Source organism: Centroberyx gerrardi, unplaced genomic scaffold, assembly GCF_048128805.1.
Source record: "Centroberyx gerrardi isolate f3 unplaced genomic scaffold, fCenGer3.hap1.cur.20231027 Scaffold_532, whole genome shotgun sequence".
In the NCBI taxonomy this organism is placed as follows: domain Eukaryota; kingdom Metazoa; phylum Chordata; class Actinopteri; order Beryciformes; family Berycidae; genus Centroberyx; species Centroberyx gerrardi.
Genome location: NW_027605353.1, coordinates 5001 through 23304, shown reverse-complemented (window position 1 = coordinate 23304; position 18304 = coordinate 5001). Strand labels below are relative to the sequence as shown.

At 47.7% G+C, this 18304-nt stretch overlaps 1 protein-coding gene across 1 annotated transcript in view; it reads right to left on the bottom strand.

The window, feature by feature from the left end:
* Window positions 1-4350: 4350 nt before the first annotated feature.
* dact1 (dishevelled-binding antagonist of beta-catenin 1) overlaps window positions 4351-18304 on the bottom strand; it is an 18855-nt gene continuing 4901 nt past the window's right edge. The window contains 3 exon segments of the mRNA XM_078282491.1: window positions 4351-7001; window positions 12391-12504; window positions 13643-13769. Of these exon segments, the coding sequence (XP_078138617.1) occupies window positions 4738-7001; window positions 12391-12504; window positions 13643-13769 (2505 nt within the window). The 3' untranslated portion in view covers window positions 4351-4737.

The following is an 18304-nucleotide window of genomic DNA, read 5'->3' as shown; positions in this document are numbered from 1 at the left end:
GTGACTAGGCTGAGCAGCTAACCCAGAGTCAGACGGGTTATTATGGGATGCCAGCTGGGACAAAACCTTGTTTTATGATTTGATCCTGCTCCACCTGGAACACACACACACACACACACACACACACACACACACATACACACATACACACACACACACACACACACATACACACACTCCCCCCCAGCCACAGCTTGGCTCCAGACTCAGTTATTCAGGAGGTGAGTTGAGGTCAGAGGGAGCAGATTAACTCTGGACCAGAGGGTAAAAACACCTGAACTCACCTAACAAGATTTTTATTTGCAGAATCGAGTTTAAAACCTTTTGCTGACATATATACATTTTGATGATTTGAAATTCATTGTACACATCATAGTACGTAATATCAAAGTGTTCAAACTGTCTGACTCTGTCACAGCCTGGCTAACTTTACCACAGTCTGGCTAACTTTAGCACAGTCTGGCTAACTTTACCACAGTCTGGCTAACTTTACCACAGCCTGGCTAACTTTACCACAGTCTGGCTAACTTTACCACAGTCTGGCTAACTTTACCACAGCCTGGCTAACTGTATCACAGCCTGGCTAACTTTACCACGGCCTGGCTAACTTTACCACGGCCTGGCTAACTTTACCACAGCCTGGCTAACTTTACCACAGCCTGGCTAACTTTACCACAGTCTGGCTAACTTTACCACAGTCTGGCTAACTTTACCACAGCCTGGCTAACTTTACCACAGCCTGGCTAACTTTACCACAGCCTGGCTAACTTACAGCCTGGCTAACTTTACCACAGCCTGGCTAACTTTACCACAGTCTGGCTAACTTTACCACAGCCTGGCTAACTTTACCACAGCCTGGCTAACTTACAGCCTGGCTAACTTTACCACAGCCTGGCTAACTTTACCACAGTCTGGCTAACTTTACCACAGCCTGGCTAACTTTACCACAGCCTGGCTAACTTACAGCCTGGCTAACTTTACCACAGCCTGGCTAACTTTACCACAGTCTGGCTAACTTTACCACAGCCTGGCTAACTTTACCACAGCCTGGCTAACTTACAGCCTGGCTAACTTTACCACAGCCTGGCTAACTTACAGCCTGGCTAACTTTACCACAGTTTGGCTAGCTCTATCACAGCCTGGCTAACTTACAGTCTGGCTAACTTTACCACAGTTTGGCTAGCTCTATCACAGCCTGGCTAACTTACAGTCTGGCTAACTTTACCACGGTTTGGCTAGCTCTATCACAGCCTGGCTAACTTACAGTCTGGCTAACTTTACCACAGTTTGGCTAGCTCTATCACAGCCTGGCTAACTTTACCACAGCCTGGCTAACTTACAGCCTGGCTAACTTTACCACAGCCTGGCTAACTTTACCACAGCCTGGCTAACTTACAGTCTGGCTAACTTTACCACAGTCTGGCTAGCTCTATCGCAGCCTGGCTAACTTACAGTCTGGCTAACTTTACCACAGTCTGGCTAGCTCTATCGCGGCCTGGCTAACTTACAGTCTGGCTAACTTTACCACAGTTTGGCTAGCTCTATCACAGCCTGGCTAACTTTACCACAGCCTACTGTACAGCCTACATAGAGATGTTGCAATATACAAGTTAGATGATGTTCCTCATACTTAAACAAGTACACAGTGTGAACCCAGAATAATCAAACAAAGACTAGAGCAGTGACTTTAAAGCCAACATTTAATTAAGCATAAAAGGTTAAGCACCAGTATTGACATACATTGACATTATATATACACACACATCAGTAACAGTCATTTACAGCTGCATATATGATAATTTACATGTGTAAAGTTGGTACCATTGGGCGAGTGGAGAACAGCTTGTTAGTTAAAAATCAGGATTGGGGTCAATTCACTTTCGGTTGAAGATTTTGGTTGTTAAATGCTCACACCAGAGGCCAGATGGAAACCAAAATGGCGGCCCCACCAGTGATACACAAAGTAATAGCAGACACAAACTGAAGCTCTTGACAGAAGGACAGTGTGTGACAGCTGAACAGTGTTCAAAGGCTTTTAAAGCTTTAAAAGAGCTATTTATATCTGTAACATGTAAACACTGGACTGAAATAGATACAAAGGGCTTAGAAAGCTTCCAACAACTTTTTTCCAACTTGCATGCCAAACTCCAAGAATGTCTTGGTATAAACCCACAGATGATGCGGTCAAAACATCTGAAGGGTCCTGTTATCCAGTTTATGATGGAATAAATTACTCTGCTCTTTGTAAATTAAATGCATTGATGATTTTAATTGATGAAATAAAAAGTTAATTGACCTCAGTCCTGGTTTAAATGCTGTAGTAATTGGTTACCGTGGCAACAGCAGTTGAAGTATTCAAAAAACACATCAGACTTGGTCTATAAATCTGCACCGCTCCACCTCCAAACAGTACCATGTGTGGTGTCCATTATGTACCAAGCAAATATATTAGGTTTTAAATAGCTTTCATCAAAAACAACTTAAACCGGGACCCTTTAATAAAAAGAGAAGCATTTACAGATATGAGCGTGCCGTGTGTGGTGCGCTTTAAAGGGCAAAGTTCAAATGATAATAAATACAAAACAAGGCTACATACAAACTGCAGAACAGCTGGTTCTGCAGGCGCCGTCTGTCCTGTCCGTTTGTCTCAAAGTGCAGGGAAATAAGGAGATTACTGCAGGGGTTCAGACCTGCAACCTCACAACCCTCGTTAGGAGCCTCCGAGGAACCTCTGAAGAACCTCTGAAGAACCTCTGAAGAACCCTATTAAAGTACCACTTCTACCAGACACCTGGGAACACGGTCCTAACAAGAAAACTGATTCCTCCTTTCAGTTCCTACTGACAGCCGTGTTTACATCACTCAGCCTAGGCACTTGTTGGGCCGAGAGACACAGCGAGAGAGAGGGAGAGGGAGAGAGAGAGAGACGACTAGAGAGAGCGACGGAGAGGGAGAGAGAGAGAGAGACAGACAGAGAGAGAGAGAGAGAGGCCGATTTGATTGGCTCTGCCTAAACTCCAAACCAACCCTTCACCCTTTTATGTCTGGATTCCCAAAAAGCATCTCAGAACTGACTTCATCCTTGTTCAACCTCAACTCTGCAAGTCAGTAAAGGCTTGTCGGTAACCATGGGTTACGAGGACATGCCGCCATGTTGGATCTTCCTCTGTGGTGGCAGAGGGTTCAGATTATACTATAAAATTGAAAAAAAGACCAGAGAGGAAAGGTGATCACGTTACAACCTCTGTTTACGATCTGAATATGGCGGCATGTTACCATTGTTGTAACCGTTGGTAACCAATTTCTGCTGCTGTGTGTAAGCACTAAAGCATTCTGGGAGCCAGGGTTGCATTTCTACACACTTTGCCATGGCATCAGTGAGCTCAGTGAGGCTGATGGGTTCCTGCAGTTAGACCCGGCCCGTCCAGCTGCTGTCAGAATGTCACATCAGATCTACAGCGGGACGACGTGCCATTTACACTGAGAGGACGAAGCTTTTGGGAAACCCTCTGACCCTGGATCTCAGAATATTTAATAGAATCCTGTCTGTTCTCAGAGAGCTGGAGTTACTGTCCAGATCCAATCTGTAAATGATTTCTAGACTCTTTGCTATTCCATACAAGGTTAGAGTGGATTAAACCTGGATCAGTTATACAGTTAAATTCATTCAGCTACTGTGAGTGTTGCCTGTAGTGCAATTCAGATGGGGTTTTTACTTTTGGGGAAATCTGACTGTTTCAGCCGTTACATTAAGCCAGCTAACATTTACTAAGAGCGCTTTCTGACCGGGTCCTTCTGAAAATCTGTTTTGAAACCAGGGGTACAGACGACCCCCGTCCTGTTTGTGTCGCGGTCACGTTTGGTTTCACACTGACAGCTGTCAAGCGATATCTGTCCCGCTTTGATTTATGATGCGAAGGAAGTAACTATGGTAACAGACAACAAAATATGGCTGTGTTTCCATTTCTGATCTTTATCTGGTTCTGGTCTTGGCTCGATTGCTTTCAGACTGACGGGAAACAAAATGCATCTCAGTTGCAGTCGAGCTGAGACCGGCTCTGCCAGGCGGATCCGGTCCTGCTTGTTTGTTTTGGAAAAGGTCAAGATTTCACTTTCACATTTGTCAAAAGTAACTGTGACAAGGACGGAAACGTGCCGAGTTTCAAAACAAACTAGCCAGGTGGACCCAGTCTGAAAGAGCCCGGAGACACAGGATCTGATGTGACAATCCCTTCTGCCAGAAGAGATGAACTGATCCCAGAAAATGTCAGAATCCAAAAGCAATTTCAAGCAAGAGTACGGAGTACGTGTCGCTTTCTTCCAACGACGGATAACAGCTGTAACTAACTGACTCGGGGTTAAGAGGCTCGGGTTGGTTTAGATGGCAGTGTAGAATTATGTTTTATCCACTTCATTAGTGTACCATGCAGTACCCAAACTGCCACAGTACTCCATGTTTCTCCATTATGTTTGGTTCACAGTTGGTTTGGTTCAGGTACACAGCAGTGTCTTGGTAAGGCACCAAACTGTTCTGGTTCACCTTCAGTGGGTGCAGGCAGGGTGACAAACTGGTTTCTGCTCCACAAATAACCAGAGCTGCTCAGTGTTCCAATGGAAAACCAAAGTACCACAGTACTGACACTGTACCACAGTACTGACACTGTACCACAGTACTGACACTGTACCAGTATGGGTCCAGTATGGTCCTGTTGCGGTGGGAAAACGGTTCCTGCTGACTCACACAGTGGTCATGAGTTTGAGCGAGCCGGACCTGAACCTCAGGATCTTCTTCTTCAGGTTGTGAGAAGCCTTGATCTTGACGAAGGCCTTCGCCTGAGCCGGGGTCATTTCCTGCCCCCCCGCCGCAGTCCCGGCCGCCCCGAACTGGCTCCACCCCCTGCCCGTCCCGCCCGCGCCTCCCCCGGCTCCGCCCCCTCCGCTCTCCTCGGAGTCGCTGCTGCCGCTGCTCTCCCCGTCGAACTCCTCGCTCAGGCTGGACTCGCTGTCTCCGAAGCAGTTGGTGGTGTAGTTGGACCGCTCGTCCTCGCTGGTGTCCATGATGGTGGAGTGGAAGAGCGAGGCGCACTCGGCCGAATACTCCGAGTCGCTTCCCGCCACGTAGGAGTACGGGCTGCTGATCTGTCCGCCGGAGGGGAGGCACATGTTGGCGGCTGCCTGGCTCAGCAGCTCCTTCCTCTGCCGGCGCTGTGCGCGCCTGAACGCCTCGTCGTACGGCACCTCCGTGATCGCCCGCAGCCGCCGGTAATCGTTCCGTTTGTACTTGGGTTTGGCGACGACCACGACCGGGTCGCGTCCGTGGTGATGGTGGTGACCCTGGTGGTGATGGTTGCCGCTGTAGTGGTGGTGGGTTCCGTGGTGATGTTGCCTGGATACGCCGGACCGGCTGCTGGTGACGGTGGTCATGGTCGACGTGGCGTGTTTGTCCAGGACTCGGCCTTCTGGGATGGACGCGGGGATGCGTTTGTTTCTGGAGGTGGACACACCGGCCACACCGCCAGCTGCTCTCTTAGAGGCTTTGTAGTGGGCGGAGCCTGCGTCCTCTGAGAGCCGGGACCTCCTGGAAGTGGACCTGTGGTTCTGTTTGTCGCCTCTTCTCTCTGATGCGGGCTCGCTGAGTTCAGAAGCCCGACCCGCCTTCCCCGCCGCGGCGTTCTTCACCTTGACGATCTTGACGTTCTTGCTGCCGCCCTTCCGCAGCTTAACGTTCTGCCGCTGGGCGGGGATGTACTCTGCGTTGACCATGTGACCCCCCCCTCCTCCTTCGTCTTGGCTCTGGGAGGAGGAGCCTAGGCTGACGAGCTCTGGCACCGACCTATCACCTTTCCCCGTTTGGCCGGATGGGAGGGGCTTGGGGCTCTTTTTGGGCGTGGCTGACTGAGTTTTGACAATCTGAGGCGATTTGAGAGGAGGTTCCTGGTCTGTGGCTGATGGACAACATGGCTGCTTGGTCTCTTTAGGAGAGGAGTTGGCTTTGGGAACGCCAAGCTCCCTGTAATCCTTCGGCAGAGTCGCTGTGGACGCTGCTGACGGTGGCAGAAGGCCCTTGTTCACCGAAGAGCTTTTCTTTTTCAACAGACTGTTCGTGTTCACGTGAACGTCGTTGCTGACAGAGAATCCATGTTGGACACTGTTATTTAGAGGGTAGCCATTTTGTACAACGCCATTACTGACAGAGTAGCCATTCTGATTCTGTGCCAAGTCACTGTTGTTCATCTGGAAGCCATTTTGCACCGTGTCACTGTTGTTAGCAGGGAAGCCATTTTGGGTCTGGCAGCCGCCACTCTCTGGCTCCTCCCCTCTGCTCTCCACAGACCGCTGCCTCTGAGGGGAGGAGGAGGAGCCGGCCGCTCCTGCCGCTCCGCAGGCCGGCCAGGAGGGTTTCAGCTCAGATCCCCTCAGGGTCCCCAGACCAGGACCGACACTGGAGACCTGCCTCACACACAGACTGGCCTGCCTCAGGATGCTCTTGGACGGGTCGGTGTTGATGCTGGTCCTGGGCCGGTTGGTCCTGACGGGCTGCGCCCTCCGCTGCAGCAGACTGTAGATGTAACTGTCCAGACGCTTATGGGAAGGAGTTTGGGAGGAAGAGGAGGAAACCGGCCAGGAGGAGCTTTGGGGTACCAGAGGAACCGAAACCAAGGGAACCGATGTAAGAAGAGGGAGAGATTCTGGTTTTAGTCCTTCAACACAAGTTTCCCCGCTTTTTGCGAGTCCTTCGTCTCTGCCGTTGGCTCCGCCCAGCATCTGGAAGAAGATGGGGCTCTGGACGGCGACGGCGTGCAGCGGGCTCGGGTAGCGGTACACGTCGCTGCCGTTCCTGGCCACCAGGTCGCAGTGGTATCTAGACTGGGAGTCGCAGGGGAGGTCAAGGGCGGGGGGGTGGGGAGCAGAGAGGGAGCGACGGACCGTCCCAGAAGAAGACTGGTCGTCCCAAAGTCCTCCAACCAGACCTTCACACTCCAGACAGCTGGCCAGCTCATCTGGAGAGAGAGAGAGAGAGAGAGAGAGAGAGAGAGAGAGAGAGAGAGAGAGAGAGAGAGAGAGAGAGAGAGAGAGAGAGAGAGAGAGAGAGAGAGAGAGAGAGAGAGAGAGAGAGAGAGAGCGAGAGAGAATGTGTATTAGGAGAGGAGAGACAAATACTTGATACTGCAGCAGTTTGTATATTTACATTTCATGTTTGTTGTGATATTAGTTTTGTCCATATCAGCCTACTTGACACTTTCCTTTCCGGACTTTTCTCTCATCATTTCTGCAAAGTTTTGTCAGTTGACCAATTTTACATTCACATTTCTATTCCAGTCGTTTTTGTGACTCCACTGAAGTACACAGACGAATAAACTTACACAACATTACAAACAACATTACAGGCAACCAAAAGAAACAAGAGAAATGAGAGTTGAGAGAGTTAGGAAGGTTTTTTTTCCAGCTTCAGACAAGATCCAGTGGAGGAGGGTTTGGGTTCGGTTGATGTATTAAATGTATTAAACTGGACACTGAATCCTCCAAATATTAAAAGAACAGACCGCTGGACAACGCTCCCATTCAGCCTTTTACTGCAGCAGCACAAGATTAAAATAAGGCTTCATGCTTCATTTCGTATTTTATTACCAATTCCAGCGAGGTGCAGTAACGTTGAGGATTAACCCCTCGGTGTCTGTCTGGAGAGAATATAACTGGCTGCTGCAGAGCGCCGAGTCATCACAGAGGAAAACTACTCTTTACTCTGTTGGCAAAGCATCCATACACCATCAAGATGGATTTTATGTGAGAAAACAAAAGGAAAAATAGGTTCATGAAACTGGATCCTCAGATTCTCAACTCTGTTACACACATACTCCGGTAAATACAAGGTAAATATACAGTAAATAGACGATAAATACAAAGTAAATACAACGTAAATACAAAGTAGCCCAAATGTCACTTCTAAGTATCAATTATGTAAAAAGCAGAAAGGAGCGACACCCTGCAAATCAATAAACTCAGTTACATCTCTTTCACATTCATTAGCCCTCAGCTAGCAGCACACTGCATTAGCAGCATTAGCAACTGTTTGATTTCTCTCAAACAACAAAGTTCACATGATGAACTACATCCCACACAGACAGAGTGCCACCAACCCAAACCACATCCAGTTAGTCACTGACTGTGTTTACATGGACTTGAGTATCCCGGTTATGATCGGGTTTTTGAAGTATCCCATTTTTGTGTTTGCGCATGTAAACATCATATCCCAATTTCAGAAACCCGGATAAGCCCTTATCCCGGTTTTGAGAAACCCGATTATGCTAGCTGGAGTCCTCCGAAAGAAACCGGGATGCTGCTGCATGTTACATCTTATCCCGGTTTCTGACCGCTGCCGACTACCTGCGCAGGCGCGGCTTCAGCTGAGTGACGTGACAGAAAAACACAAACAATGGCGTCTCACTTCTGGAGCGATGAGGAAACAGAGTTTTGTCTTTCGGTGATGAAAGAATTAAATATACTCGGCAGTTTAGATGGGAGAAAGCATCGAAATGCTGACCTGTTCAAGTCTGTAGTATACAGACTACAGGACGCCGGTTTCCCAACACGTACAGTGGAGCCAGTCAGCTCACGGTGGAAAATACTAAATATAGCTTCTAGCTGCTTATAGCCCGCTATAATCCAAAGTGCTCTCATTTTCAATAGCCACAGTCAAATTAATTTAAGGTTAACAGTTACAGAGGAATATCAGATTAACGATTTCAAAATTGTCGGTTTGTGTTGTAAACATCACAGGCGCCTGCGCACACAGCATGCAGTAATCAGTAACCGGGATACTAGTATCTATCATGTATACGGGGATATGAATAACCAGATTTCTCTGTGTTCCATGTAAACACCATATCCCGAATATGATCAGAACCGGGATAAGCCTCATAACCGGATACTCAAGTCCATGTAAACACAGTCATGTGATCATCTGAGAAGTGAAGCCTCCATCTTCTGCCTGCTGCAGCAGCCGGAGAACAGAGAAGAAGAATTTGCAGCTATTTAGTAAATACCATGGGAGGAAAAATGCAGCACTTACACAAATGATGTATGTAAATAATTTAACCTTTGACCTTACATGTAAGTGACATCAGCTGTGACAAAGTGCAACATCAGTTAGCCTGCAGCTCCTGATCTGCACTCTGACTGCAGCTGAGGTTTGTTGATCCGGCTGTTGACCGAGCAGCCAGGCGTCAGTATGCTAACTAACCTGAGGCTGTGTGTGTGTGTGTGTGTGTGTGTGTGTGTGTGTGTGTGTGTGTGTGTGTTGGGGGGTGTTAATAAGCCTTCTGTTTGGCTGATGGGAGGTGTGGCTGTTGGAGCCTGCAGCAGGGAAACGGCCTGCTGACGCTTCCTGCCGTCCGCACCGCCGCACCGCGAAGAAACTATTAACCTGCTGGCAAAACGAACCGTAAATAATCCTTCAACACACACACACACACACACACACACACACACACACACACCTCCCTCTGTGTGTGTGTGTGTGTGTGAGAGTGAGAGGAAGACTGGGTTTGTTTACTGTAGATGATAACAGAATCAGAGGTTCAATAGAGAGTAGGTGAGACTATGGGCTCCAAGGGAAGGGTGTGTGTGTGTGTGTGTGTGAGTGTGTGTGAGTGTGTGTGAGTGTGTGTGTGTAGGTATGTGTGTGTAGGTATGCAAGTGTGATTGTTGACTGCATCTGTCTGTCTGTGTTTTGGTGTGTGTGTGTGTGTGTGTGTGTGTGTGTGTGTGTGTGTGTGTTGCAGTGTGTGTGTGTGTGTGTGTGTGTGTGTGTGTGTGTGTGTTTACACAGCAAACAGGACAAAAGGAGCAGAGCAGCAGTCGACACACACCACATGTTACATCAAACAGCAGAGGTGACGGGGGGGGGGGGGGGGGGGGGGTTCATTCTTTATGTTTGTTTATGTTTACACATTATTACTCTCATTGATGTTTTCCTATTTATACAAACAATATGCAACAGCCGTTCATGTCTTCTGCATCGTGTTTGATTTGGTGACATGGACTCAGGTTTGATGCCAGTAAAGATGATTTTGAATTGAAGTGAAAGAGGAGAAGTTTTGTCTTCTGTCAGAATAAATCTGATCTGAACCTGCTGATGATTTCACAACGATCCATATTTTAGTTTAGTCCAAGTTTCACCCGGTCTAGTTTGTCCCTGCATGCTGGTTCCAGTCACAGCAGCACTGTGAGGACACTACAGCCTCTGACCTCTGACCTCTGACCTCCTGCCTGCTGGAGTCCGTCGGTATCAGAGTCACAGAAATGTGAATTTAAGATCGATCATCTGAAAAGTGTTTCGGAAAGTCTGGCTGGTGAATTCTCTCTTCAACAAATAATCATGAAAGATGATTTGTTTTCCTCGTTCTTCTGCTTTAGGAGAGCGAAGCCGAGCCGACGGACAAAACTAACATCACGAGTCACAAGACATTATTTCAATATCAATATATGACTATCTGCCAACACATGCAAAATCAATAATCAAGTTGATGCTCAGTGCATTGAACATGGCACTTCATCACAATATGAGTCTATTGAAAGACGATAAATGAGAATATTGAGTTACTGCACCTCACTCTGACCTTTGACCTCCTCACTGCTGGTTTCTGATGTGAGAACTGAAGCTGACAGGCGACCACATTACATTAGAGGAATAAAAATCACATTTGATTAGAAGAATAAAAATGTGTTTATCTGCTGCAGCCTGTAGTGAGACAGCAGCGGGAACATCAACATGAACCCTACACACTGAGGGGGGTCATGGTGAGAGGTCAAAGGTCAAAGTGCATGGAGCCTACAGCTGAGGGCTGGGGTCAGAGGTCAGAGTATGACAGTGTTTTATTATACTTTATATTACCAAGCCGTTCAATGCAATAAACATCAATTTGATTATTTAATGTGATTCTGTATCTAAGCAGATATCGTTATATACTGATATCAAAATAACTTCTTATGATTATTGTGATAAACTGTATCCATTTGGAACAGTGGCTATTAAATTATATCTGATACATTTCAGCACCAATAGCAGTACTACAGTACAGTACTACAGTACAGCACACAGCCAGTACAGTACTACAGTACAGTACTACAGTACAGCACACAGCCATACTACAGTACAGTACTACAGTACAGCACACAGCCATACTACAGTACAGTACTACAGTACAGCACACAGCCAGTACAGTACTACAGTACAGTACTACAGTACAGCACACAGCCAGTACAGTACTACAGTACAGTACTACAGTACAGTACACAGCCAGTACAGTACTACAGTACAGTACACAGCCAGTACAGTACAGTACTACAGTACAGTACACAGCCATTACAGTACTACAGTACAGTACTACAGTACTACAGTACAGTACACAGCCAGTACATGTACTACAGTACAGTACTACAGTACTACAGTACAGTACAGTACTACAGTACAGTACACAGTACTACAGTACTACAGTACAGTACAGTACTACAGTACAGTACACAGCCAGTACAGTACTACAGTACAGTACAGTACTACAGTACAGTACTACAGTACAGTACACAGCCAGTACAGTACACAGTACTACAGTACAGTACAGTACTACAGTACAGTACACAGCAGCAGTACAGTACTACGTACAGTACACAGTACTACAGTACAGTACAGTACTACAGTACTACAGTACAGTAACTACAGTACAGTACACAGTACTACAGTACAGTACAGTACAGTACTACAGTACTACAGTACTACAGTACTACAGTACAGTACTACAGTACAGTACACAGCCAGTACAGTACTACAGTACAGTACACAGTACTACAGTACAGTACAGTACTACAGTACAGTACACAGCCAGTACAGTACTACAGTACAGTACACAGTACTACAGTACAGTAACAGTACTACAGTACAGTACTACAGTACTACAGTACAGTACTACAGTACAGTACACAGTACTACAGTACAGTACAGTACTACAGTACTACAGTACTACAGTACTACAGTACAGTACTACAGTACAGTACAGTACTACAGTACAGTACAGTACTACAGTACACAGCCAGTACAGTACTACAGTACAGTACACAGTACTACAGTACAGTACAGTACTACAGTACAGTACACAGCCAGTACAGTACTACAGTACAGTACACAGTACTACAGTACAGTACTACAGTACAGTACTACAGTACTACAGTACAGTACAGTACTACAGTACAGTACTACAGTACAGTACACAGCCAGTACAGTACTACAGTACAGTACTACAGTACAGTACTACAGGTACTACAGTACAGTACAGTACTACAGTACAGTACTACAGTACAGTACAGTACTACAGTACAGTACACAGTACTTCCTACCTGCAGACAGCAGCCGTCCGTCAGCATCAGCAGCCGAACAGAAACACTCACTGAACACTGAGTTGGACGAGTTAGAGAGAGAGCCGGACGCCCCGTCACTCAACTCATAGAAACCTGAGAGAGAGACAGAGGGGGGGTGGGGGGGGGGGGGGGGGAGAGACAGAGAGAGAGAGAGGAGAGAGAGAGAGGGGGGGGGGGGTGGGGAGAGAGAGAGAGAGAGAGAGAGAGAGGGGGGGGGGGGGGTGGGAGAGAGAGAGAGAGAGAGAGAGAGAGAGATAGAGAGATGAGAGAGAGAGAGGTGAGGGGGGGGGGGGGGGAGAGAGAGAGAGAGAGAGAGAGAGAGAGGTTTTAATATTTAGCTCCAGTGCAGTGAGGTACAGCATGAATCAAGGTGCAGAAGGTTTTTGTAAGATATCAAACAAACGTATGAAAATACATTCATTTTAAATATATTACACTTTTATTTCACACTGCTCTGCTTCTGCAAACAAGTCAAACCTTCTGAACAGTTCAGCAGCTGTTGAGTTTGATCTGAGACAAACTGGAACCAGCAGATCAAATCAATCTGCATCTAAGACACGTGTTATTTCCTGACTCTGGATCTGCTCTGGTCTCAGTCCGGACTGGGTCTCGATCCCTCTGGATCTGCTCTGGTCTCAGTCCGGACTGGGTCTCGACCCCTCTGGATCTGCTCTGGTCTCAGTCCGGACTGGGTCTCGACCCCTCTGGATCTGCTCCCGGAGTCGACTCTGACTCCGGTCAGAGCGACTGCAGCTTTGACAGGTGAAGACCTGACTCCTCTACAGAGACTCTGAACTGCTGGAGACCTCAGGCCTGAACCCCGAGGGGGACGGACGACTGTCGCTGCAGTTTGCAGCAGAAAGATTAGCCAAAAATAAATCTGAACCTAAATATCTGGAGCGCAACTCATCTTCTCCAAGTGGGGAAACGTAAACAGATTTGAGCAGGAAAACAGTCTCATGTCTTCACACAGTGACACGCAGGTTCTGTCTCTGATGCTCACTGGGATCTGGTCTGTCTTTATTTCTCCAGGGAAAGTTCTGCTTCACCTTCACGGCTTCACAGTCAGACTGGGAGCTGCCCAGTGAAACCAGTCTGACCCCAGTCTGCTGTGGGAGCGACCCGCCCGGCTCGGCGGCTCTGTCCCGGCCCGGCCCCCCCCCCCTCCCCACCCCTCCCGTCCCGGTCCGTCTGAACCGAACCTGCTGAGTGAGTGAAGCGGGTCAGATACCTGAGCTGGGCCGGCTGTCCGTCTCCTGGTCATGTGACGCCTCGGTGTCCAGTCGCAGGTCGCTGATCTGGCGGTCCAGCTCCTGTAACTGGCTGATCAGACCGGCATCCCGCCTCCTCAGGCAGTTCTGACACACACACACACACACAGTTAATTTCAGCCTGTTGACTCTGTTCATCACTTCAATCAAAATCTATTAATAACTATTTTTCTAACATTTCACAAGTATCTGACAAATAGCTCAGACAGACAGACAGACAGACAGACAGACAGACAGACAGACAGACAGACAGACAGACAGACAGACAGACAGACAGACAGACAGACAGACAGACAGACAGTCAGACAGACAGACAGGTTTAGTTTGCACTGACATGGAAACTGAATTTTCCTTACTGTTGGTTGCTTGTAATTGACTGTCAATTACAAGCAACCAACAGTAAGGAGGTGAAAGGTCAGAGGTCACAGCACCATGACAACAGATGGAACAGACATTCCTGTGACTCTGGTGATGATGATGATGATGATGATGATGGAGTGAAGGGAAGAGATGAGAGAAATATGAACTGAAGATCACAAGGAACAGCAGGATGGTAAGAAGTGGAAAACAGAGCGACAGTATGAATATATTATAACTGATTAGATACTGTAAGACAGTAAAAAAAAAAGAAAAATGTGGTGTGAACAGACTTTTGACAGGCGGGGTGTGTATCTGTGATCACACTACAGACACAAAGTCATTTACTCCCTAAATCTTCCCCTCCTGCAGCTGCAGCTTTTAGCAGAAACTGTCAGTTCAGATCAAACTGGATGATCTGAGAGAAGCTGCAGTTTGTTCTGATGTTTAAATAAAATCCTGCTCTGACTGAGCAGGGAGAACAAGACTGAAGTCCTGAAGTCCTGAGAGTCCTGAGAGTCCTGAAGTCCTGAGAGTCCTGAGAGTCCTGAAGTCCTGAGAGTCCTGAGAGTCCTGAAGTCCTGAGAGTCCTGAGAGTCCTGAAGTCCTGAGAGTCCTGAGAGTCCTGAAGTCCTGAAGTCCTGAGAGTCCTGAAGTCCTGAGAGTCCTGAAGTCCTGAGAGTCCTGAAGTCCTGAAGTCCTGAGAGTCCTGAGAGTCCTGAAGTCCTGAGAGTCCTGAAGTCCTGAGAGTCCTGAGAGTCCTGAAGTCCTGAAGTCCTGAGAGTCCTGAAGTCCTGAAGTCCTGAGAGTCCTGAAGTCCTGAAGTCCTGAGAGTCCTGAAGTCCTGAGAGTCCTGAGAGTCCTGAAGTCCTGAGAGTCCTGAGAGTCCTGAGAGTCCTGGAGAGTCGCTGACATGCTGCTGCTGATTTTAAGCTATTAGTTACCCATTACCCCCCCCACACACACACACACACACACACACACAGCTAAATCAGACACACACACCCCTCCCCCCACCGCCCCTCCCAAAGGGCTGGAAAACAATTCGGCCTGAAACACGCGTGTAATGCAGCGCTGCTCGCAGATCATGAGCCGCATTCCAGCCTGAGCAGCAGATGGGACTCAGTTCATCTGAGCACTAAATACATTTTTACATGTTGAAACGATGCATTAACAGCTGCAAATATCTAAATATACAGCAGAGAGCCGGCTGCCGCGTGACATCAGAGGCGCCGACACTTCCTTCTTTTAAAAGTCGACTTCAAACTTTTCCTTCTGCTGCTGTTTTTAACTCGATGTTGTTTTTTTAGAGCAAATGTCTGCTGCTGTTTTACCTGAATTTACACTTTAAATTGTCTCTGTCCTCTGCGTGTGTGTGTGTGTGTGTTTTTATGCATGATGACGTGTATGTTCTTATTTTATTTTATTCTACACATATTGCTCTTGGCCTTGTGAAGCACATTGTGTTGCTTTTTTGTATGAAATGTGCTCTACAAATAAAATGTGACTTGACTTGATATGTACAAGATAAAGCTTCATTTCTCTCGTCTACCCAGAAGCTGCAGCGACAGACGGACCACAGAGCCTCAGGAACCAGCAGGGTCTGTGAACAGCTGATCAATAATCTGCTGTTAGATCAAACTCTTCCATCTGGATTGGGAACCGATCAGGGATCAATACAGTGAGTCTCATATCAGTGTGTCCAGGAACTGCTCATGATCACTGAAGACTCACAGGAGGATTTGTTCATCTGTTGTCAGCCTGCTGTGACCTTTGACCTCCTTACTGATGTTGCTTATAATTAGGGTCGCACAATTAATGGAAAAAAAAATATACAAATCAGAAATCCCCAAATTTCCAAATAATTCATTTCATAATTTAAATACGTTAATAATTTAAAAATGTTTCTTATTTGTTGAAAACACCAGTGTGTGTTTATATACAACTGTAATATTCAGCAGAATAAACGACTTCCTGTTTCTTCCTGTTGAGTCGATGCTCCTCCAGCTGTTTGACCTGTCAATCAACCAGCTGAGCCCCGCCCACCGAGCCACAGCTGACACACACTTCCTGTCTCATGTTACCATGCCACAGCATGTGTGTGTGTGTGTGTGTGTGTATGTGTGTGTGTGTGTGTGTGTGTGTGTGTTTCTAGAGTTTAGAGACCTGGGTTCACCCCCCCAGCCAGTACAACACGGTCTCTACTGGTTTCTACTGGAGCCGACAGTCTCTACTGGTTCCTACTGGACCTGACCAGTACAACACAGTCTCTACTGGTTCCTACTGGACCTGACCAGTACAACACAGTCTCTACTGGTTTCTACTGGGAGCTGACAGTACAACACAGTCTCTACTGGTTCCTACTGGACCTGACCAGTACAACACAGTCTCTACTGGTTTCTACTGGAGCCGACAGTCTCTACTGGTTCCTACTGGACCTGACCAGTACAACACAGTCTCTACTGGTTTCTACTGGGAGCTGACAGTACAACACAGTCTCTACTGGTTTCTACTGGGAGCTGACAGTACAACACAGTCTCTACTGGTTTCTATTGGGAGCTGACAGTACAACACAGTCTCTACTGGTTTCTACTGGGAGCTGACAGTACAACACAGTCTCTACTGGTTTCTATTGGGAGCTGACAGTACAACACAGTCTCTACTGGTTCCTACTGGGAGCTGACAGTACAACACAGTCTCTACTGGTTTCTACTGGGAGCTGACAGTCTCTACTGGTTTCTACTGGGAGCTGACAGTACAACACAGTCTCTACTGGTTTCTACTGGGAGCTGACAGTCTCTACTGGTTCCTACTGGGAGCTGACAGTACAACACAGTCTCTACTGGTTTCTACTGGGAGCTGACAGTACAACACAGTCTCTACTGGTTTCTACTGGGAGCTGACAGTCTCTACTGGTTCCTACTGGGAGCTGACAGTACAACACAGTCTCTACTGGTTTCTACTGGGAGCTGCCCAGTCTTCAGTCTCAGGTTGACTGTAAAACACACCGCTGCTCCACCATGAGGAGACCCACAACCATCGACCCCCGACCCTTCCTGGGACCAGAACCAGAGTCTGAGAAACCAGACTATAAAGACTTGCAAACAACAAACAGTCAAAGACATTACAGCTGGACAGCTAGCTGGCAGAACTGAGGTCAGACCCGACACACACACACACACACACACACACACACACACACACACACACAGTGATAGGTTCCTCTGTTGTGTTCCTCCTGTCTGCTGGTTCCTGTTGTGTTCCTCCTGTCAGCCGGTTCCTCTGTTGTGTTCCTCCTGTCAGCTGGTTCCTCTGTTGTGTTCCTCCTGTCTGCTGGTTCCTCTGTTGTGTTCCTCCTGTCTGCTGGTTCCTCTGTTGTGTTCCTCCTGTCTTCTGGTTCCTCTGTTGTGTTCCTCCTGTCAGCTGGTTCCTCTGTTGTGTTCCTCCTGTCTGCTGGTTCCTCTGTTGTGTTCCTCCTGTCAGCCGGTTCCTCTGTTGTGTTCCTCCTGTCTGCTGGTTCCTCTGTTGTGTTCCTCCTGTCTGCTGGTTCCTGTTGTGTTCCTCCTGTCAGCTGGTTCCTCTGTTGTGTTCCTCCTGTCTGCCGGTTCCTCTGTTGTGTTCCTCCTGTCTGCTGGTTCCTCTGTTGTGTTCCTCCTGTCTGCCGGTTCCTCTGTTGTGTTCCTCCTGTCTGCCGGTTCCTCTGTTGTGTTCCTCCTGTCTGCCGGTTCCTGTTGTGTTCCTCCTGTCTGCTGGTTCCTGTTGTGTTCCTCCTGTCTGCCGGTTCCTCTGTTGTGTTCCTCCTGTCTGCTGGTTCCTGTTGTGTTCCTCCTGTCTTCTGGTTCCTCTGTTGTGTTCCTCCTGTCTGCTGGTTCCTGTTGTGTTCCTCCTGTCTGCTGGTTCCTCTGTTGTGTTCCTCCTGTCTGCCGGTTCCTGTTGTGTTCCTCCTGTCTGCTGGTTCCTGTTGTGTTCCTCCTGTCTGCTGGTTCCTGTTGTGTTCCTCCTGTCTGCTGGTTCCTCTGTTGTGTTCCTCCTGTCAGCTGGTTCCTCTGTTGTGTTCCTCCTGTCTGCTGGTTCCTCTGTTGTGTTCCTCCTGTCTGCCGGTTCCTGTTGTGTTCCTCCTGTCTGCTGGTTCCTCTGTTGTGTTCCTCCTGTCTTCTGGTTCCTCTGTTGTGTTCCTCCTGTCTGCCGGTTCCTCTGTTGTGTTCCTCGTGGATCCAGACGGTCAGGTCTCTCTGTTCTCCGTCAGCAGCTGAAAGAGGATCTGC